The 23708-nt window shown below is 41.1% G+C and overlaps 1 protein-coding gene across 9 annotated transcripts in view; it reads left to right on the top strand.

The window, feature by feature from the left end:
- Positions 1-23708, top strand: part of FLT3 (fms related receptor tyrosine kinase 3) — an 89686-nt gene that overhangs the window by 8724 nt on the left and 57254 nt on the right. The window contains exon 1 of one of the 9 annotated variants that reach the window (XM_043504340.1): positions 3912-4051. The exons of 7 other annotated variants lie outside the window; for them this stretch is intronic. In XM_043504340.1, coding sequence (XP_043360275.1) covers positions 3997-4051 — 55 coding nt within the window. In that variant the 5' untranslated portion in view covers positions 3912-3996. Of the gene's footprint in view, positions 1-3911; positions 4052-23080; positions 23392-23708 lie in introns of those variants that run through there. One more of the 9 variants, XM_043504343.1, reaches the window with a different exon arrangement.

Below are 23708 nucleotides of genomic sequence, written 5' to 3'. Positions count from 1 at the left end.
GGGGTTACAGTGGATCACAAACTAAATGTGAGTCGACAATGTAATACAGTTGCAGAAAGAATGAACATCATTCTGGGATGTATTAGCACAAGTGTTGTAAGCAAGACATGAGAAGTAATCCTTCCTCTATACTCAGCATGAATAAGGCCTCAGTTGGAATATTCTGTCCAGTTCTGGGAACCACACTTCAGGAAAGATGTGGACAAATTGGAGAAAGTCCAGAGGAGAGCAACAAATATGATTAAAGTTCTAGAAAACATTACCTACGAGGAGAGATTGAAAAAACTGGAGTGGTTTGGTCTAGAGAAGAATAAAGGAGTGGGAGGAATGATGATAGTCTTCAAATAAAGGCGGGGGGAATGATGATAGTCTCAAATACATGAAAGGTTGTTATAAAAAGGAGCATGATAAATTGTTCTCCTTATCCAATGAGGATGGGACAAGAAGCAATGGGCTTAAATTGCATCAAGGAAAATTTAGGAAGAACGTCCTACCTGTAAGTGTAGTTAAGCACTGGAACAAATTACAGTCTTAAGGAGAGTGTGGAACCTCTGTCTTTGAAGGTCTGGGATGGTCTAGAAAATAATACTTAGTCCTGCCTCAGTGTAGGGGATCGGACTAGATGACCTATTGAGGTCCCTTCTAGTCCTACAGTTCTATGATTCTATGAATGTGTTGGGGTAGAGGAGGTGAACACCATAAAAGTTTGTTGTCATAATTAAGGCTACGTTTTAGTCCATGTCTTTTACTAAAAATACCAGTGAATAAAACTTGGGGGGGGCTGCCTGGGAACCCCGTGGGTGCTGGGGGAGGATGGCCTGGCTGCTTGAGGGGGTGCGGGCAGTGGTGCATGACCCGGGGCCTCCGCTGGTGCTGGGGGGTGGGGTTGGCAGGGCCGGCAGGCTCCCTACCTGGCTCTGCGCCTTCCCCCCAGGAGCAGCAGAGTTTGGCTGTGGGAGGGGGCAGGGGGTTGGGGCATGGGATGGGGTGAGACAGGCTCTGGGCGGTGCTTACCTGAGGGGGCTCCCCGTAAGTGGTGACATCCCCCATGCTTAGCTGCTAGGCGGAGGCGTGGTCAGGCAACTCTGCTGCGCGCTGCCTCCACCTGCAGGCACCGCTGCTGCAGCTCCCATTGGCCACGGTTCCTGGCCAATGGGAGCTGCGAAGCCAGTGCTCTGGGTAGAGGTAGCATGCAGAGCTGCCTGGCCATGCCTCTGCCTAGCAACTGAGCAAGGGGAACGTCACCACTTCCGGGGAGCGCCGCCCAGACCCCATCTCACCCAGTCCCGTGTCCCAACCCCCAGCCTCAGCCCCTTCCCACACCCAAACTCTACTGCTGGGTGCGAGGGCGCGATGGCCCAAGACTTCCCCAGCAGCGGCCAGCGTGCCTGGTGCAGGGGCTATATTTTCTTTCCTGCTTTAGGGAACTTTTTCTTTCACACTCATCTGACTATCTCCCTCACTCCTCTTCAAATCTCTGCAGTTTCCCATTTCCCATCACATCATGTTTAAACTTGTTTTCATTTCAATATCAAAACCCAACATAACTGGTGCAGCCTACATCTCCAAGCTGGTCTTTTTATCACATTGCTGGCTCTGCTTTGCCAGTGACATCAACCTCAATGCTCTGTTCATCCACTTCTGCAATTGTCTTTGTGACATTTTCTATGTAATCCTCAATGTGTAAAATGCCTTCCCAGATCTGAACCATCAAGCTACTACACTCTTTTCATTTAAATCCTTTCTAAAGGTTCATTTTCCATGATGCCCATAAGAAATTACTCAGCCAATATTAATAACAAAAAATCCTAGTCATGGCTTCTGCTGGGTTTCATAGAGCATCCTAGCTACACTGAGTCTGTCTTGCTTAGACTGCAAGCTCTTTGGAGCAGGGATTGTCTGTATTTTGTTTCTTGTACAGTGCCAAACATATTGTTAGTGCTTCATAAATAATCAATAAAATAAGAAGAATAAAATGAAGAATAATGAGAAGATCTGGAACTACACTACCCCCACCCACTCCAACGAGTGATGATATGGGTACCCTACCTGAGGCAAGCAGCTTTAATGAGCCAAGCTCCACCTTTCCAGCGATTGCCAATGGATGTGAAAAATTACAGGAATAATTGAGCTACAACATCAGATGCATATGTGAAGAAAGATATAGGGGTGTAATTTAGAGACTAGAGCAGAGGACCAGGATAGGCTAACAGTGAGGGCCCTCCACTTTTATATAAAATGACTCACTAACTCACTGTGAGAGTGGGCAAGTCAGGTGACCTTTTTTTGTACTCTAGACAACCAAGCTGTAAAGCAAGCCACACTAGGTCCTTACAGCTGCTGTAGCTGAGTTTGAGCTTTCCTGTGGAAATTAATAGCTTCCTATGCCCACTCACACAAACTGCTGCTTTACTCCTGTTCCAGCTATTAGAAACCATCAGGGTTCCTTCCCCACTCTGAACTCTAGGGTATAGAGTGAAAGACCCCCTAAGCTTATTCTTACCAGCTTAGGTTAAAAAATTCCCCAAGGTACAAACTTTGCCTTGTCCTTGAACAGTATACTGCCACCACCAAGCGTTTTAAACAAAGAACAGGGAAAGAGACCACTTGAAGACGTCTTCCCCCAAAATATCCCCCCAAGCTCTACACCCCCTTTCCTGGGGAAGGCTTGATAATAATCCTCACCAATTTATAGAGGTGAACACAGACCCAAACCCTTGGATCTAAAGAAGAATGAAAAATCAGTCAAGTTCTAAAAAGAAGAATTTTAATAAAAAAAATGTAAAGGAATCACTTCTGTAAAATCAGGATGGAAAATACTTTACAGGGTATTCAGATTCAAAACACAGAGGATCCCCCTCTGGGCAAAACCTTAAAGTTACAGAATAAACCTCCCTCTTAACACAGGGAAAATTCACAGAAAACAAAAGATAAACTAATCCACCTTGCCTGGCTTATCTATACTGGTTGCAATATTGGAGACTTGGATTAGGATGGTTTGGAGAAGATGGATTTCTGTCTGGCCTTTCTCAGTCCCAAGAGAGAACAAACACGTAAACAAAGAGTACAAACAAAAGCCTTCCTCCCCCACCAAGATTTGAAAGTATCTTGTTCCCTTATTGGTCCTTTGGGTCAGGTGCCAGCCAGGTTAGCTGGGCTTCTTAACCCTTTACAGGTAACAGGATGTTGCCTCTGGCCTGGAGGGATTTTATAGCACTGTATACAGAAATGTGGTTACCTTTCCCTTTATATTTATAACAGAAACACAAGACCAGAAACTTCTCATTAAGAGTTTTAAACTGAGCAGGTCAGCTGATAGATTCTGACGAACAAAGTCTTAATCATCTGGAGAGGGCTGCTCTCGCTCAGTTTTAAAGTCTTCTCCCTCTTGTGATGACATATGTTGCTGCGTATTTCCATGAGACATTTAGAATCTTGCTCGGATTTTTGCTTTGAATCTTCCTCTTTTGGATTGTTATCACAGCTTGAATGATGCACCTCCCTAAAGATACCAACAAATTACGCAGATTTTCAGTCATAGACTGAGCAGCAGAAACTGCATTTGCTTCAAAAATTGGATTGTAATTAAATGGCCAAAAGTCAGCTCTGTCCAACCTGCCCTGGTATATTTTTTATCAACACTTGTGAGCTAAGGTTTAAGGAAGCACAAGAGAGAAAATACAGTGGCACTAACAGATATCTAGTCTCGTTCACATAATACAGCTCCTTCTGCAATGATCCTTGCAACAGAAGGAAGAGGCTCCCTGTCCCTCAAAGAGGCCCCTTATTCCCCCTCTCACATCCATTTCCTTCGGGTGCAGGTCTCAGTTGTATACGTTTTTGGGCCTTCAGCTTTTGAAGAAGTGGTTTCATGGTGTAAAGGTTTGTGGTCACTGACGTGCACCCTTAAGAGAGCCACCTGCGCTCAGTTTCACTCAGTTGGGCCTGGGGACTGCAGGCTCCAGTCAGGCAGGAGAGTCTCCGGCACCAGCAACCATGAGACCACACCAACCCAGCACCTGCTCCAGCAGCAGCCCTCTTCAGCTGCTTGGTAAGGGCACACACAGCACAAAGCCTCCTCCAGTCCTCCCTTACTATTATTTGATTCCTTTCTCCTTTTTTTCTCTCACTTCTGCATGCCTACTCTCTCCCTCCGTCTATCCCCTCCTGCTTCTCTTCTCTTTCCCTTCCCCTTCCATGGCTCTTTCGCTCATTCTTTCCTGCCCACCTCCTTTGACCTCCCTCTCATTCTCTTTCCCTCCTTTTTTCTATTCCTTGAATACTGTTCTCTCTCCCTCTCCTCTCCATCTTCACAATCTACCATTTCCCCATCTTTCAGCTTTTACTCTCAGTGCACCCAAATTCATCTCATGTACAAGGAAAGAGTTCAGACTTAATGACAAAGTGGTGGTTTTCCAGTGCAAAGAATGCTAATACTGACTTATTTGGATTGTTTTAAGCAATATGGGGAAATTTCTTAGCTAAACCTTATATGGAATACCATGGCAGAGTAAGACTTAATATTGCATTTGTGGGTTACTTGGTGGTGATTTAGGCTAAATTGTATTGTTTTAAATTTTTGTTCTAGGGTGTAAATGTTATCATATATTACATCATATTAAAACGTAGCAACTTCTGCCTGATTCATTGCTATTGCAAAGCTTTTAGTTTTTAAAGACTTGGTTTCCCATTTTAAAAAAAATTATTCCAAATGTTTTAATGTTAGGAGAAATGGAGACCACATTTATTGTATGTGAGATGCTTCCACTTTTCTTTGTCTCTGAAATAAACTTTCCTTGCTTGAGATGAGCTTGATCTAGTTGTTACAAAATTCAGGATTGTGAATCAGGAGAGAGGTTGTTGTTTTTTTCTGGCTCTGCCACAGCCCTGCTGTATGACTGGGAAAGTCATTTAATGATTTTGTTTCTGCAATTGTAAAAAGTGGATAATAAAACTTACCTGCCTTCCAGAGCTGTTATTAGGGATGGTTCATTAATGTTTGTAAACCTATTTGAGATCTGCCAAGGGAAGGCAGAATAGAAATGAAAAGGATTATTTTGTGATCTCCTGCTGCAAATGACTCTAATGAAATGAGCACTAAGCAAAACCTGACAGGCTTAGATTTTGGTGCCCTTTCTTCTAGAAAAACAAAGGATGTAAACAAAGTACAGTAATCTTTGTGGGAATCAGAGTTGGCATAGCATCCAGTTCTGGGCTGTTAGTCTTACACAGTGCCTTAAAAACTAACCATAGTGTTACTATTAATTGTTATTATCTGTATTACTGTAACACCTACAGACCCCCACTGGGATGAGGGCCCCATTGAGTTAGGTGCTGTACAAACAGATAGTGAGAGACATTCTGTGCCCTGAAAACAAGATGGACAAAGGGTAAGAGAATGGGAGTATTATTATCTCTATTGTGTACCATGACTAATTGTGCAGATATATGATTTGTCAGTTCAGAAGTACAGCAGGATTTTCACTGGGGATCATTATCTCCATACATATAAAAATGTGGTGCTTTTTTTTAAAAAAAAGGTCATTTTTAGAGTAGGAATTATGATGTTAGTGAGTGATAATGAGATTCTTAAAATTGAAGTAGCCATTTCCCAAGACTTTGTAAAGGTTCTTCATTATTGCTCAGAAGTTTGAACTGAAAACCAATAATGTAGCAGGTCCAGGTCTGACAAACTTTATCCAGCTGATATACAAATGTTATCATAAACTGTATTTACCCAGCAGAGACTCTCTAAAACTAAGATGAAAAGGAAAATATAAAGTTAAGACTCCCACTCTATCTTTACTTCATATAGCTGCAATTGCAGAAATCTCAGAACAAAGAGTGTCCTATGTGTGTTCGTTGCTGCAATAGCCAGGCAGCAAGAATTTGAAAAGGAATCCTGGGAGCATTATGAACCAAAACTTGTTTGTTTTATGACAAATAAAAGCTCTTCCTCTTAGTGCTTTTTTGGCCATCCCAACCAGACTAGACACATGTGATTAAAGGTAATATTATCTGGGGTGAAATTAGCTTCATTTGCACAAATCCAGGCAAGTGAAGTGCAGAGAGGTGGGGGAATAGGGCTGTTGTGCAGTTGCCCTCCCCACCTCACCCTTCAGTTTATGGGATGGAATCACTGTCCTTCTAGGTCACTTGTGGATATGCATAATCACTGAATCCGAAACTGTGTCCAGTGCCACCTTTCATGGCAACCTATATAGGGCTGGCACTGAAATCTCTCTGCAACCACTATGGGTGCCATATGAGACCTCATATCGCTTTAGTAGCAGACCTCTCCATGCAGCCTCAGTTGTGAGGAGCATGTGGTGCTGAGGGATTTGTGTTGGTTTGACTCACCAGAGTGAATTTCACCCTTAAGAAACAGTCTTGCTTCATTTATATTTGCTACATTAACTTTTCATGACAGCTTTTCATGGGGCTGCGCATAGTTTCGGGAAAATTAGAGGAATCAATTTATGAGTTACTGATTTAGTTCCCAATTTTGCAATGATGTTAATGGACATTTTGCATGAGTAAGAACTGCAAGTTCAGGCCTTTAAAAGCTCCAGACGAGACAGCAGTTTCTCTGATTGTGCAAAAGCTAAAAGACAGTAACACTGACATACATATCATGAAGCCTATAGAAAACAAAACTGAAGTGTGTAACATTCCTATACAGGAGTACCAGAGAAGTCTGAGACTGGAGATTTCATTTCTATTTTTTAAACAGATAACAGAATTATTTGGGACCTAGTTTTCTCCAGAATTTGTCAGTCTCATTGCCACGCAAAGATAACCTTCTTATAAACCAACGAATAAAACACGCCAGAGCATGTTCAGACACAGACCCATGCCACTGCCAGAAATGGTAAATGAGTGAACATCCAAGAGGCAGAATCATGTTTTATCCTGACTACACTCTCTCCTGAAGCATATTAAACCTTTACGCAAGCCAAGCAAATTCTTTGTACGAGACTAGTACATGCTCTGCTTACATGGTGAAACACAGTGGGATCTACGGGATCACAATGTATCTTTGCTTTGTCATATATTATCAAATATTTTATGATCAAAAATTTAATAAATATTATTTCTGAGATGAAGATTCCTGAATGTAAAAAGGATTATTTGGATTTTTGCAACTGAATAAAACCAAGCTTGGTCTATCCATGCTGTATTTCTTTTGAAGATGGACCCTAGCATTTTCATTTGGTGGTACCAAAGTTTGCCCAACTTTCAAGCAGATAAACATTTGGAAGATAGTCAGGGGGTGCACTAATTCAGCATATACCTAGCTACCATTGATAGGTTCCTGTCTCTGACCACTGGCATTATGTTCTGGATCTGTGCTCATCAACAGTGGAGACCTCAATGGGAGAGATTGCAGGTTCGTTGCACTGCTGCACTGAGTGGACTTTCTACTACTAAAGGGAGATGATATATCCAGGGCTGAATCAAGGCACAGGATTAATAAACTATCCTAGCCTATTCTTATTTAGGGTATGTAGAGATCTGTATGTATATGCAGAATATAACTTTCAAAAGAGCTGAATATAAAATAGCAAATGCAGTATCATTTACACCCATGCACTCAGTTACTGTTGTCTTTGCCATTTTGCTCTGCCAAGTTGAAGCAACCAGTAACTAAGAAAACTCTCTCAAACGCCTCATGGAAATGTTCACTCAAAAATCCAGGGACATGAGAGTAATGCTAACATCAGAGATAATTAAATGGGAGAGCCAGGTTGTGAAAAAGAATTTCCAGAACAAAAAAAAATGGAAGAGCTGTAGAGGATAACAAAGAAGACTAACAACCAATTGCAGGCTCATAAAACAGCAATGGAAGAGATCAAGGACTTTTCAGTTGCAGTGATCAAAATTAAGAGGAAAGCAGGACTCAGCAAAACTAGGCCACAGCCAAGAACATCTCTTGTATTTCTGAGTGGGCAAGGAAGACCCAGCTTTTGATTCACTTTGTGTTTAACACTGTTCCTCAGTTCCTTGACATATCCTCCCACAGAGATGCTACAGGAATCAAAATAGAAGCACAATGCAAAATACTGGACTAGGGACTGTTTGTCTCTGTAACCCTAAGATATAACAGGGACATTATGTTTGAAGTATAGAATCTTCTTCCTGACATACTTCATGGAAGCCAAAAGGTTAAAAAAAGACAGGATAGCTAATGTGTGTATGTCTTCCACCCAGTTCAGGTCCAGCTGGCATAGTGAAGGAATATCTGTTGCCTTTTCTAGGGTACATCCTAGGAAACCACACTGCTTAAAAAAGCAAACACCCCCCCCCCATTGACTTGTATGTGTTGTAAAGTAGAACAGTAATTACACTTCTTTTTACAGTATAGGTTTAATTGTATAAGTAAGATTTTTGTGATGTATGAGATATGTTTTGGACAAATACTGATTGGGTGACCGTGTGTTCCTTTATGGTGTGAACACATTTAATTTTACATTTATAAAATTATTTTATCATTGCAATTTTTTTCAGAGTTATCTGGCTTATTACCATACATGGCATGCAGTGATACATTAGCACAAAACGTATTACTATTTTAAACATTTTATTGATTCATTTTTCCCTCTTTTACACTTTTTAGCATAGCTCTTCTTAACTTGCTGACAGGCTCTTCCTCCCCCCAACAACCAGAACACAAGGAAACCAGCGGTAGTGGAAATTATTGTTTTAATTCAGAGGGGAAATGTATACGGTACTAGGGTGACAAAGAGTATCATTTCTTCAGTAGCTGTCAGTGACATCTACATTCTTGTGTTTTCATTTCTCTATTTCATGGAAACTTTTCTCTTTGGAGGCAAGTTATTATGGCCCAGACCCTGCAGCGCTTCTTCAGCTGAGTACTTCATACTCACAAGAAGTTAGTAACTCCATTAACATCAGTGGAGCTATTCTTGTAACAGGACTGAGCCCTCAGTGTGTAAACCTGAAGGGTATTTTTGATATCCTTTTAATAAATAATGCAAAAATTCTCATATTATCAGGTGAAGCTAGTGGGTTGATAAAAATACTTTGGTTTTTAACTGAATAAATTGCATGGTTTTCATGGAATGGTCACATGTTCAATTTCCATAAGCAAATCACTGTATATAGCCAAGAACACTGATGGTCCAAAGCCATATGATGATTGCCTAGTTGGCCTTTTATGGTTATGTCTGTCACAGCCATTTACCAACTCCCAGTCCCATCTGGGACTTCAGCACGCACACACACACACACACAATACTCTAGGTCCCTGGATCAAGGTGCAGTAAGGAACTGGATAATATGGGGGACAAAAATAAGGAATCCTGTGAGGATGGAATATGAATGGCAGCAGTTATGAGGGTATGGGGAGTGAGTGTCTAAAGAAGAAAAAGAAAATCCTTCCACCAAATGGCAAGTTACTATTTTTTGTTTGTAGTGTTGTTGTAGCTGTGTCGGTCCCAGGATATTAGAGACAGAAGGTGGGTGAGATAATATCTTTTATTTGACTATTTTTTGTTAGTGAAAGACAAAATTTTGAGCTATTTCAGGACTGGTTGATGGCCCTTTCTGCCACGCTTAACTTACTTTCCAAGCAAGGAACTTTTCAGCAGTCCACATGTTTATAAATTAAAGTGAAATGAAAGTAGCTGTCAAGCCATAGAGTACTGCTGGAAGAGCACTGACAGCAACAGGGTTTCATGTGGGCACAAGAGTCTACCTGCACAGAGCTCATTGAAGTATCAGGGCCCATGTGTCCAACATGCTCCAACTCTACCCAAGAGAAGTTTTGCCATTTATTTAAATAGGAGCATGACATGCACTCAACTCCCACAAGGAAAATAACAGTATGGTAGTTTGAGAAATGTATTTTATAATATTTAAGATGCAGAATCACAGGGGTCTGAAGAACAAGTATCTTAGCAAGGTGAAAGGCAAATGAAAGTTTGGATAAAAAGAACATCAGATTGGAAATAAGGTGTACATTTTTAATAGTGAGGGTAATTAACCATTGGAACAATTGACCAAGGCTCGGGGTGGATTCTCTATCACAGGCAATGTTTCAATCCAGATTGGATGTTTTGCTAAAAGATCTGCTCCAGGAATTATTGTGGGGAAGTTCTATGGCTTGTGTTATACAGGAGGTCAGACTAGATGAGCACAATAATCCCTTCTGGCCTAGGAATCTATGTATTTGTCCAAGAGTTCTGAAAGAATTTAAGAAAGAAGTGGATGAGCTGATCACAAAGGCATACATTCGCTCATGAAAATCAGCTACTGTTACCAGAGCTATGGCAAATCCTATGTAGCTGGAAATATTAGAAAGAGAGGCAGAAAAATGGAAAGCTAATTAATATATACAAAATAATCCAACACATAAATTCATTCAATGGGAAAAAGAAACCTGGACAGCATAAATGATGAAACAGGAATAGGAGTGACAAACAGCAAATTAGATACACATTTGTAATGCAAAATGACAGCAAAAAAAGACAGTAAGTGTTTCAGCAGCATATGCAGTGGTATCACAAGAGAAACACTACTGATCTTTGTGTCATCGTTATTCTCATTGTCCCAGAGAGGGAAACTGAGGCACAGAGAGGCAAAGTGACTTGCCCATGGATTTACAGTGAGTCAATGGCAGAGCAGAAAAGGATCCAAGTGTCCTGGCACCCAGCCAGGTGTACAATTGAAAAAAAAACAAATGTAGAAAACGGGTGCCACTGACAAAAGAATATAATGCAAATCCCAAAATGGGATCACTTATCTAAAATCCCTATGAATTTGGCTATGATTAAGCTTATACATGACCATTAACCAGCCTTTTCTAACTAAGGAAGGTACAACAGTAAAAAGGAATAATTTTACCGAGAAATAAAAATTGATGAAATCTATACCCAGAGTGCTAAGAAGAGGTAAGGCTCAGTAGATGGAGGCAAAACTCTTGGAAATGGTGATCAGGAAGAGGAGACCGATAATGAGTTAGGAGTGATGTCGTAGGATGGGGAGGTGAAGGAGTACATTCCTCTTCCCCCATAGCTGTTGACTAGCTGATGATAGACAATGGAGGATGAGAAGAAATTTTAGGAAGATTGAAAACTGATTGGTGAGCAGAGCTTTGATATACTTGTTACAGGTGTGACAGTCATTTTCTCTGAGCAGGTGTTGTGGGGAGGGCTGAAAATGGTGTTCCTGAAGTAGGCTGGATGGGAGCTGTTGCTTCTCCTTCATGTATCCTAAGGAGAGATCTTTTAGATTCAGGCCTAGATGAAGGCACAATGGATTGGACAAACTGGAGATGTTTATTATCAGAACAGCCAAGAGAGATTTGTTACGTTGTTTATCAGATTGATGTAGTATCTCTTCAAGAATGGGATAGTAAAATCCAACAGAATAGGCAAGAAGATGAATGCACTTGCTGAATATTTATTGCTGCTGCACTTAGTTTATTTGTCCTGCCTCCAAAAATAACATTTCTTGTTTCTTCAGAAATTATAGTGCTGATCTGGAATTTTCTTTCAGCTTTGGGGATCCTTCCAAAAAGGGATACTAGTTTAAGATTGATACCTTTGAATAAAAACCAGAAGATGATTGAAATAGAGCTGTTAACCAAAAACACCAATGTGAAAGAGAAAATTAGAAATGGGTCTGGTTTCCAGGTTTTAAATCAATATTCTGGTGATGTAATATTTATATTATTGTAGTGTCCAGAGGCCCTGTTGTTCAAGATGCTGCCCAAAGAATTTACAGTCCATGAGCATGTCTACACAGTTTGTGCACCTATTTAACTAGTTTTTAGTTATTTGTGTAATCAGTGATTTAGTTAATTTGGTGCATAAATTTTGCATAGACGAGGCTTAAGAAAGCATTTACAAGTAATTTTTGTTAAGAAAAATGGAATGCAAATCCTTAGCTTGCAATTAGAGAGAGAACTAGTTAAACTAGTTGTGAGCTGTGAAACTACCCATAAATTCAAAGACATCAAAGGAATGCATATATATTCAATACACATTGCTCTGTCTGAAGCAAATCCCATAAAGGAAATATGCAAAGGGAATTTGATTATAGGGTGTAAGGAATAGTTTGCATGTTACATAAACAACTTAATTCAAAGAGGTCAAAGTTAGCATAGGGAAAAATGTAATAGGTGAAATCCTGGACTCACTAAAACTGAGGGCAAAACTCCCATTCACTGTAAAGGGGCTAGGGTTTTACCCAGCGTGTCAGCCTGAGGGTAAGTGGGTGTATCTTTCAATGACTGTTGTGCCTGCTTTCTCTAGGGCTGAATTTAGCCCAAAGTGTGTAAGACAGTCCAAGTAGGTTTTACTTGCATGCTAAAGGAGTGGGAAGATGTAAACTGATGATGAAGGGGGTTTTAGCCCATAAAAGCTTATGCCCAAATAAATTTGTTAATCTCTAAAGTGCCACAAGGACTCCTCATTGTTTTTACCAAATAAAAGGAACATCACATTATTGGATTTATTTTGACACCCATTCAGGAAAGAGGGCTGAATTATATCTGTTCCGACTCCAAGCTCAGCACTTCAGAAGCTTCAAAAGGGAGTTCATGCTTACCAGACCTAACGTACTGTTCATGAAGGTGAGATGCTTATCTAAGACTTCTATCATTTCTTGTCTTCAAAATCTGAACCAGCATTTGTTCTATCAAATTTGTGACTTGGGAGTCCTCCTGTACACAAAAAGAAAAGCAGTACTTGTGGCACCTTAGAGACTAACAAATTTATTTGAGCATAAGCTTTCGTGAGCTACAGCTCACTTCATCATTACATGTATACTAGCTTGTTTTTGTTATTTATTGTTTTATGTTCTGAACCTTGTTGCGTGTACAGATCTGTGACTGCAGCGAAATAGTCTTACATTGAACAGCATGGACCAAATCCTGCTGAGAATTCAATGGATAGGTTGGTGCAGGAAGAAGATGGAGGAAGGAAGCCTTCCTTCTGCCTCAATACCTTCAAGAAACAGGGCAGGATCTCCACCTAGTGGTAAGAGGGGGTACTGCCACTAGTTCCACCAGTACACCAAGGAATTGGGGAAGATCTTCAGCAAAAATGCTGTGGATGCAGACTGCTCCTTTTATGAAGCAGTAATAAGGTGTATCCACCTGCCTCTCTCTCCCCACCACCAAAGAAACTGTGAGCTAATCTTCTCTGCAATTGGAGGATAGCTCTGCATATATAGTTGAGCTAGCCCTACTCCCTTGCTTTCCCTCTTCTTTGCTTCTCTCAGTAGTAAAGGGTAAAGTAGGGAAGTACAGTGAAGCAGATTGAAGTTTGCATAGCCAAAGAGCTAGGAGATAGACCATACATTTTCTAGAAGCTGGGCATTTTGTTTCAAGTATAATCTAAGTGTCTGGGGAAGGTCTCACAGAGCTAAAATAGCGAGAGGCACCAAGAGCACTGAGAAGACTTGACAATATATTGCCTAGTCTAGAATGAATGTTCCAAATAATATGTGTTATGTGGAGACTAGTCCCAACTGAAAAAAAGCCTAAGCAAATGCAAAGAATTATATTGGTTGAAAGAAAATAAATGAAGTTTCAATACACTGTTTTGAGGAATGAAACTGCCAATCTTTTTGTTTAATTCTGTTTTTGTTCAGAACACAGCAGCCTATTCAGTAGCATAGGCTCCTCAGATGATACTACCGCATGCTCTACGCTTTTCACTGGCTTCCTGCTAAATCCTGATTCAGATTCAAAGTTTCAGTGCTCATCTGCAAAGCTCTCCATGGGATTGTTCCAATTTATCTCAAGGACTACTTCACTCTCTGGGCTTGTCTACATTTCAAAAGTTGATCATGTTTGAACATGATTATAATCAATTGAGTTAAATGACATGGTGTTGCCCATGACAGACTTGTCAGTGTACACCAAAAAAAAATCATGCTCACTGTCATGTCAACTAACCATTATTAATTATCATGATTTAAACCCTGGTGCTAATACAGTGCTAAACATCATTTGTCCTGGCCTACAGTGATCGGCAAAGTTGTGGTCAGCAGCATCATACTCATGTCATCTAACCTGATTATTTACAATATTGTTCAAACACAATATAATTCTGTAATGTAGAAAAAATCCTAATATGAAGGTATCCTTGGAGACAGCTATATTCCTGTGGAACAATGGAGCTATTTAAATAACATTACATTGATGGGTGTGGTATAAGAACCAAGAGAGATGGGTAGTCAAATGGATCTGAGAAGAAAATTCAAAGGAGCCACACACAAGCACGGCCATGCACTGGTGGAGAGAGGGGGCGTTAGAGGAATATTGCCCCTGGGGAAGCATATGCATTGAACTATTAATGATATCATGTGGACCGCTTTCTGAAGCTGGGCAGCTACACTGGCTTGAGTTTAAGACAAGGGGGCAATGGACCCTTCCTCACCATCCCTCTGGGTGGCTTGCACCTCGAGAGACAGTAGGAGGAGCAGTCCCTGTGCTCAGAATGCAGAGCCAATAATAGTACCTGACCATTCGATAGGAGACCGTATCAGTACTGCCAACTCAAAAGATCAAAAAGCATGAGCAGACCACCTCATGAAATCAAAACTCATGAATCAGGTCTCAAAGATCATGATATTGTCTGCACAAATTATTTTGGGGAAGTTCTATGGTCTGTGTGATCATCTAGTCTGACCTGTAGTACAACAGTCCCTTCTGGCCTTGGAATCTATGAATCTATGAATAATTGGATTATCAGTATAGCCAACTCTGATAGGATATTTGGTATTTTTCTTAAAGCCCCAGTCTGACTCCTGATTTTTGAATGTTTGAGGTTGCCAGTACTGTGTCATTACTGGAAAAGTTTGAAACTTCCCACCCATCTATTTTCACTGCATACCTATTAGTTTTCAAAGTAACTAGAGTGTAACTAGCTGCATGAGTCTTTGCCTCCCACGTATACTTCCATTAAGTGTGTTACTGGACCAAAGACTTTTTTTGGTCATTCCCTGTAACCACCTTCCTCTAACTTCTCTGCTTCTGTACTCTTTATGGGTGCAGGTTGTGCTGGAAAGAATGTTTAGTGTAATTCCAGTCTATAGGTAGGCTTATGTAGGCAGCCTTGAAAGAGTGTCTGCATTACTAAGAGGATCCATATTAATATACATACAGCAAAACTACCTTTTAAAATGTTACTTAGGTTGCACGGTCAAGCATTGAAAAGTTAGAAAATGCCATATCTAGGGTGGCCCATGCAGCCTTAATTCAGTCCCCTTGTGCATTCACCCTGTGCGCTGAATGGGGCAAGTGTCCTGTGGGAAAAATAGTATGTGGTCATGACTGCATAGTGTATCTGCGACAGGGTTCTTTTCTTTTCTTTTCTTTTCTTTTCTTTTCTTTTCTTTTCTGCTACAGCTGGTTGGGCAGCTCCCAGGTGTCCCCAGTCCAGTGAGTGCTGCTACTTTGGCAGTGGTGTGAGCCTGGCACTTTAGAATGTTTGTGTGTTCCATTATTATTTTGGCAAGCTTACAGTTTTTTCCTGAAGGACACAAGCAAGAGATGGGAAAGGACAATTTTTAACAGTTTATGCCTCAACAAAAGATAAATAGAATTTCATGGGACAAAGAAAAGGCACTTTGTTAACTCGAGGGCATTCCCCCTGCTGACTATCAAAGCCTGTTGCAAACAATGGCAATTTTAGAGCTTCTCAAAGAAAGGTCACATAAAAACATAAGAAAGGCCATACTGGGTCAGATCAATGGCCCATCTAGCCCGTATCCTGTCTTCAGACAGTGGCCAATGTTAGATGCTTAAGAGGGAATGAACAGACCTGGGCAATTATTGATTGAGCCATCGCCTGTTGTCCACTCCCAGCTTCTGATAGTCAGATGCTAGGGACACCCCGAGCATGAGGTTGCATCTCTGATCGTCTTGGCTAATAGCCGTTGATGGACCTATCCTCCATGAACTTACCTAGTTTTTTTTTTTAAACCAGTTATAGTTTTGGCCTTCATAACATCCCCTGACAATGAGTTCCTCAGTTTGACTATGTGAAGAAGTACTTCCTTGTGTTTGATTTAAACCTGCTTCTTATTAGTTTCATTGAGTGACCCCTGGTTCTTGTGTTATATAAAGGAGTAAATAGCACTTCCCTATTCACTTTCTCCACATCATTCATCATTTTACAGATCTCTATCATATCCCCTTTTTGTTATCTCTTTTCTAAACTGAACGGTCCCAGTCTTTTTAATCCTTTATGGAAGCTGTTCCATACCCTTAATCATTTTTGTTGTCCTTCTCTATCTATTCCAAATCTAAGATACCTTTTAGAGATGTGTTGACCAGAACTGCATGGAGTATTCCAGGTGTGGGTGTACTATGGATTTATATAGTGGCATTATGTTATTTTTGCTGTCTTATTAACTATCCATTTCCTAATGGTTCCTAACATTCTGTTAGCTTTTTTGACTGCTGCTGCATATTGAGTGGATGTTTTCAGAGAACTATCTATAGTGATTCCAAGACCTTCTTCTTGAGTGGTAACAGATAATTTAGACTCCATCATTTTGTAGATATATTGTTGGGGTTATGTTTTCCGATGTGCATTATTTTGCATTTATCAACATTAAATTTAATCTGCCATTTTGTTACCCAGTCATCCAGTTTTGCCAGCTCCCTCTGTAACTCCTTGCAATCTGCTTTGTACTTAACTATTCTGAGTAATTTTGTATCCTCTCCAATTTTGCCGCCTCACTATTTACCCCTTTTCCCAGATCATTTATGAATATGTTGAACAGCATTGGTCCCAGTAGAGATCCCTGGGGGACACCACTATTTACCGCTCTCCATTCTGAAAACTGACCATTTATTCCTACCCTTTGTTTCCTGTCTTTTAAGCAGTTACTGATCCATAAGAGGACCTTCCCTCTTATCCCAAGACAGCTTACTTTGCTTAAGAGCATTTGGTGAGGGACCTTGTCAAAGGCTTTCTGAAAGTACAATAGAGATCCACTGAATTACCCTTCTCCACATGTTTGTTGACCCCCTCAGAGAATTTTAATAGTTTTGTGAGGCATAATTTCCCTTTACAAAAGCTGTGTTGATTCTTCCCCAACATATCACGTTCATCTATGTATCTGATAATGCTGTTCTTTAATATAGTTCCAACCAGTTTGCCTAAGTACTGGAGCTAGTTTTACTGGCCTGTAATTGCCAGGATAGCCTCTGGAGCCTTTTTTAAAAATTGGTATAATGTTAGCTATCCTCCAGTCATCTGGACAGAAGCTGATTTAAGCAATAGTTTACATACCACAGTTAGTAGTTCTGCAATTTTATATTTGAGTTCTTTCAGAACTCTTGGGTGAATACCATCTGCTCCTGGTAAGAATTCTTTATAATGGAAAATCTTAGATAATTTAAATATAGGAGTCACCACCACCACCACCACCACCTATAATATATTGAAAACAGCAAAAAAAATCGCTGCAGGCTAGCAACTGATAAAGAAAGTAAAATAGAGAAGTCTTGTGTCCTAACACCTTGAATAATATTTTATGGTCAATGAACCAGAAACAGTGTGCTGTTCCTGAAATTCACATTCAGTGAGTAATTCCTAACATTAAACTTAAGGCTGCTTTATCTGTGTATGACATTTCAGTTTTTGTCAGGTGGCATAGTGCGTAGACCCTGGGATTCGAAGTGCCAGATGACAGTCTGTGAGATCATGGCTGTCACATCAAAGGAACTTTATTAATTATTATTATTTTATTGACAAGAATCTATACAAACGTTCAGATTTACAAGACAGTACCATCTTCTGGCAAATGTATGTCAAACCTAACTCGATAAAATTCTTCTTTCTGCTATCACTGAAAAAAACAAATCCTATGTTTCAGGGGCAAGATCTGATGTCATTTTATAATCCACAATCTCTGTTTTAGTTACTTGTAAACATAAGGTGCATTCCTCTCACTTTGAATAGGAACATTAGTGTAAATGATGAATTCCCTGTAACTTGAAGTCTTTAAAACATGATTTGAGGTCTTCAGTAACTCAGCCAGAGGTTAGAGGTCTATTTCAGGAGTGGGTGGGTGAGGTTCTGTGGCCTGCAATGTGCAGGAAATCAGACTAAATGATCAGTGTTCCCTTCTGACCTATGAGTCTACAAAGCTATTACCCTTTAATTCTCTGGAAAGCTTGAGTTTCATGGCTGTTCGTTCTGGATATGACACCGGTGTAGTTTGCAAACTTCAGAATGACTTTGTCGGGGAGTATAATAATTTTGCCTCTGTTACTTTAACTAAACCCACTCCTGGTTTGAAAATAAAATCTAACATATAATTCTAGTGGATCAACAATCTGCTTAATGCTTAACTAGCAGAAAAGTAGCTTCTCAATTCAATATCTGCCCCAAAAAAGCAGGGTTTTTGCCCTGGATATTAGCAGTTAAATTTGCTACCTGGTACTTGACTTTTAGCAGCATTTTCCCAGGTATGTACTTTCAGAACCACATTGCAGGATTCAGAGTAGCAGCTGTGTTAGTCTGCATTCGCAAAAAGAAAAGGAGTACTTGTGGCACCTTAGAGACTTACAAATTTATTTGAGCATAAGCTTTCGTGAGCTACAGCTCACCTAATCAGATGCATTCAGTGGAAAATACAGTGGGGAGATTTATATATAGAGAGAACATGAAACAATGGGTGTTGCTATACACACTGTAACCAGAGTGATCACTTAAGGTGAGCTATTACCAGCAGGAGAGTGCTTGGGGAGGGACCTTTTGTAGTGATAATCAAGGTGGGCCATTTCCAGCAGTTAACAAGCACGTCTGAGGAACAGTGGGGGGTGGGGTAGGGGGGAGAAATAACATGGGGAAATAGTTTTACTTTGTGTAATGACTCATCCATTCCCAGTCTCTATTCAAGCCGAAGTTAATTGTATCCAGTTTGCAAATTAATTCCAATTCAGCAGTCTCTCCTTGGAGTCTGTTTTTGAAGTTTTTTTGTTGAAATATTGCCACTTTTAGGTCTGTAATCGAGTGACCAGAGAGATTGAAGTGTTCTCCAACTGGTTTTTTAATGTTATAGTTCTTGACGTCTGATTTGTGTCCATTTATTCTTTTACATAGAGACTGTCCAGTTTGACCAATATACATGGCAGAGGGGCATTGCTGGCACATGATGGCATATATCGCATTGGTAGATGCACAGGTGAACGAGCCTCTGATAGTATGGCTGATGTGATTAGGCCCTATGATGGTGTCCCCTGAATAGATATGTGGACACAGTTGGCAATGGGCTTTGTTGCAAGAATAGGTTCCTGGGTTAGTGGTTCTGTTGTGTGGTGTGTGGTTGCTGGTGATTATTTGCTTCAGGTTGGGGGGCTGTCTGTAAGCACGGACTGGCCTGTCTCCCAAGATCTGTGAGAGTGATGGGTCGTCCTTCAGGATAGGTTGTAGATCCTTGATGATGCGTTGGAGAGGTTTTAGTTGGGGGCTGAAGGTGATGACTAGTGGCATTCTGTTATTTTCTTTGTTGGGCCTGTCCTGTAGTATGTGACTTCTGGGTACTCTTGTGGCTCTGTCAATCTGTTTCTTCACTTCAGCAGGTAGGTATTGTAGTTGTAAGAATGCTTGTTAGAGATCTTGTAGGTGTTTGTCTCTGTCTGAGGGGTTAGAGCAAATGCGGTTGTATCGTAGAGCTTGGCTGTAGACAATGGATCGTGTGGGTGTGGTCTGGATGAAAGCTGGAGGCATGTAGGTAGGAATAGCGGTCAGTAGGTTTCCGGTATAGGGTGGTGTTTATGTGGCCAACGTTTATTAGCACCGTAGTGTCCAGGAAGTGGATCTCTTGTGTGGACTGGTCCAGGCTGAGGTTGATGGTAGGATGGAAATCATTGAAATCATGGTGGAATTCCTGAAGGGCTTCTTTTCCATGGGTCCAGATGATGAAGATGTCATCAATGTAGTGCAAGTAGAATAGGGGCATTAGGGGACAAGAGCTGAGGAAGCGTGGTTCTAAGTCAGCCATAAAAATGTTGCCATACTGTGGGGCCATTTGGGTACCCATAGCAGTGCCACTGATTTGAAGGTATACATTGTCCCCAAATGTGAAATAGTTATGGGTGACAACAAAGTCACAAAGTTCAGCCACCAGGTTTGCCATGACATTATCGGGGATACTGTTCCTGACGACTTGTAATCCATCTTTGTGTGGCATGTTGGTGTAGAGGGCTTCTACATCCATAGTGGCCGGGATGGTGTTTTCAGGAAGATCACCGATGGATTGTAGTTTCCTCAGGAAGTCAGTGGTGTCTCAAAGATAGCTGGGAATGCTGATAGCGTAGGTCCTGAGGAGGGAGTCTACATAGCCAGACAATCCTGCTGTCAGGGTGCCAATGCCTGAGATGATGGGGCGTCCAGGATTTCCAGGTTTATGGATCTTGGGTAGCAGATAGAATACCCCAGGTCGGGGTTCCAGGGGTGTGTCTGTGCGGATTTGTTCTTGTGCTTTTTCAGGGAGTTTCTTGAGCAAATGCTGTAGTTTCTTTTGGTAACCCTCAGGGGGATCAGAGGGTAATGGCTTGTAGAAAGTGGTGTTGGAGAGCTGCCTAGTAGCCTCTTGTTCATATTCCGACCTATTCATGATGACAACAGCACCTCCTTTGTCAGCCTTTTTGATTATGATGTCAGAGTTGTTTCTGAGGCTGTGTATGGCATTGTGTTCTGCACGGCTGAGGTTATGGGGCAAGTGATGCTGCTTTTCCACAATTTCAGCCCGTGCACATCGGCGGAAGCACTCTATGTAGAAGACCAATCTGTTGTTTCGACCTTCAGGAGGAGTCCACCCAGAATCCTCCTTTTTGTAGTCTTGTTAGGCAGCTCTCTGTGGGTTAGTATGTTGTTCAGAGGTGTGTTGGAAATATTCCTTGAGGATTGCAATTTAAATGTTGGGTGAAATCCTGACCCCACTGAAATCAATGAAAATTTTACCATGGACTTCAATGAGACTAGGATTTCACCCTCTGCATTTATTCTTACACAGTTTTGATTGGAAATGAATAAATAAATAAATAAATAACACAGGCATAGTTTCTGGGACAGTGTTTTATTTCCATTCTGTTCTTTATACCATTACAATTCAGCTTTACCAGGTATGATTATCCTTACTCAGGATTCTAAACACGAAGTTCCAGATGTGTGTTTTCTCTCTCTACAGTTCCTACTCTGGGACATTGGGAGTGTGAATGACTAGCGGAAAGCGATCATTATCTGGTATTGTAGTTGCCAGATACCACAAAGCCAAACTACGAACAGTGTAAGCAAACTAGGAGTGAAGAAGAGAGTTGGAGGAAAGTTAAAAATGTGATTGCAAGCATTATTTCCTGCCTTGTGTCCACCTCAGCACCTTCATTTTCTTTCCATATTCCAGACTTTGTAGAAAGTTGTTGGTTGCCTTTTCATATGTATAGGCTATGTTTCTTCTCATCTCAAAACAACTGCATTTACTCCCCATTGATTTCAAGGTCCAGGTCAAAATTGCCTTCCTTATTTTTTTAAAATCTTTTTTGGACTTGCTCCTGCCTATTTTACTTCACAGACCTGGTCTGTCTCTGCTCATCTAGCATTTGGTTTCCCTCTGTCTCTGCTTGAGTTCGGGCCATTGTATACCTCCATCTCTGTGTAAATCTCAGCTGAAAGTATTTTCTCCATTGCTTAAATCCAGTTTACAATGGTGCCAATGGCACCGTGGGTCTGAGCCCACATGCAGAAGGGGCTGCAGCACCCCACTCCACCTGAGCTCCACCCTGAGGCCCCTCCTCAGCTCGGTCTCTTCCTCCTAAGGCCCCACCCTCGCTCCTACTCTTCCCCCTGAGCCCCCACTCACTGCTCGCTCCTCTCTGCCCTGTCCCCTCTTCCCTCTGCTTGCTGTTCTCCACCCCCACCCCCACCCCCATGTGCGTGGCAGGCAGGGCAGAGTGTGGGTGAAGCAGGGGCGGGGGCATGATCTGGGTGACAGGGTCCACAAAAGATTAAGCCAGCCCTGCTTAAATCTCTAAATATTTGCTATTATTCAAAGGGCTATACCCTACCAGCGTTTATTGCTGTGAGCAAACTCTTCAAAGTCAAGGGATGAATTTGGCTCAACCTTAGAATGTGAATGGCCATTGTTTGGATTAGACAGCTGAACCAAGAAAGTGATTAGAAGGATGGAAGGGTTGAGCATTTGGGGTCAGATTCCCAGCTAGTATAAACTGGTGTAGCTCCCTTGAAGTCAATGAAGCTATGTTGGTTTATGCTGAGGATCCAGCTTTAGGTCTGTAAGGAGCATCCCTGTTATGAAATGAAAAGAAGAACATGCAAAAAACAAGTACAGAGCAAGGATGATAGAGAGGAATTTTGCGGAAACTGCCAATGAGAGGATCCTGAAATAGCAAAGCACCTGAGGAAGTTGTACAGGTATCACATTTCCAAGAGGTTATCACATGAGGCTACCAGCATGACCAACCAGAATTTATAAACATTGTAAATGAAAATGACAAAGGAGAAAAAAATTATAAATTCTCATTAATGCCTTAACTAAACTAGTGGTTCTCAGAGATATGTGTACCCCAAGGGTATGCAGAGGTAGGGTGACCGGACAGCAAGTGTGGAAAATCGGGACAGGATGGGCGATAATAGGTGCATATCTAAGAAAAAGCCCCAAATATCAGGACTGTCCCTATAAAATAGGGACATCTGGTCACCCTATGCAGAGGTCTTCCAGTGGGTACATCAACTCCTCTAGATATTTGCCTAGTTTTACAACAGGCTACATAAAAAGCAATATTGCAGTCAGTACAAACTAAAATTTCATACAGACAATGACTTGTTTGTACTGCTCTATATACTAAACACTGAAATGTAAGTACAATGTTTATATTCAAATTGATTTATAATTTTATGGTAAAAATGAGAAAGGAAGCAATTTTTCAGTAATAGTATGCTGTGACACTTCTGTATTTTTATGTCTGGTTTTGTAAGCACATAGTTCTTAAGTGAGGTGAAATTGGGATATGCAAGACAAATCAGACTCCTGAAAGGGGTATATTGTCTGGAAAGGTTGAGAACCACTGTTTTAAACTGTCTTTGACTATCTGCAATTTTGGTGCCTCCATCACCTGCCTTGATTTTCTGTTTCGCTGCTCGATTATTCTTACTGTGACTGCATTTTCCTAATATCGAGCCTAAATTTTTCCTCCTTTAACTTTAGACTCTTGCTTCAAGTCCCACCACCTTAAGAATCAATGTAAACAATGTGGCAGAAGCTTTTTAAGTGTTTTGAAAGAACAGCTCTATGATGTTATTTTGAGATCCCATGCTTATTTATACAGTTGAGGGCCGATTTGAGGAGCTTATCAAAATCACACACAGATCACCCCTCTGAGTTAGTTCCTTATTTTTACTTCTCTTTTTCTTGTTTCTGTGCATGCTTAGGTCTTGGGTTACTGTATTACACCTATAGGGCTAGATTGTGGGTTTTTTAAGCCATGACCGGGCATGGGGCGAGTGCGGAGCCGCACCACATCATCAAGAGCACGAAAGAGATTGTACCTCACAACAAACAGAATCTTTCCCATGCTGCTCCTTGAGCACATGGAGAGTATAATTTGCTTGATCCATTGGAATGAATCAGGATGTTAACCCTTAGTGCCATTGCCAGACTCTACGGGCCACTGTGAGGTAGGGCAGGGGAAAACCAGG

Source organism: Dermochelys coriacea, chromosome 1, assembly GCF_009764565.3.
Source record: "Dermochelys coriacea isolate rDerCor1 chromosome 1, rDerCor1.pri.v4, whole genome shotgun sequence".
Classification (NCBI taxonomy): domain Eukaryota; kingdom Metazoa; phylum Chordata; order Testudines; family Dermochelyidae; genus Dermochelys; species Dermochelys coriacea.
The sequence above is the reverse complement of the archived record's forward strand: the minus strand, read 5'-3'. Positions and strand labels throughout refer to the sequence as shown.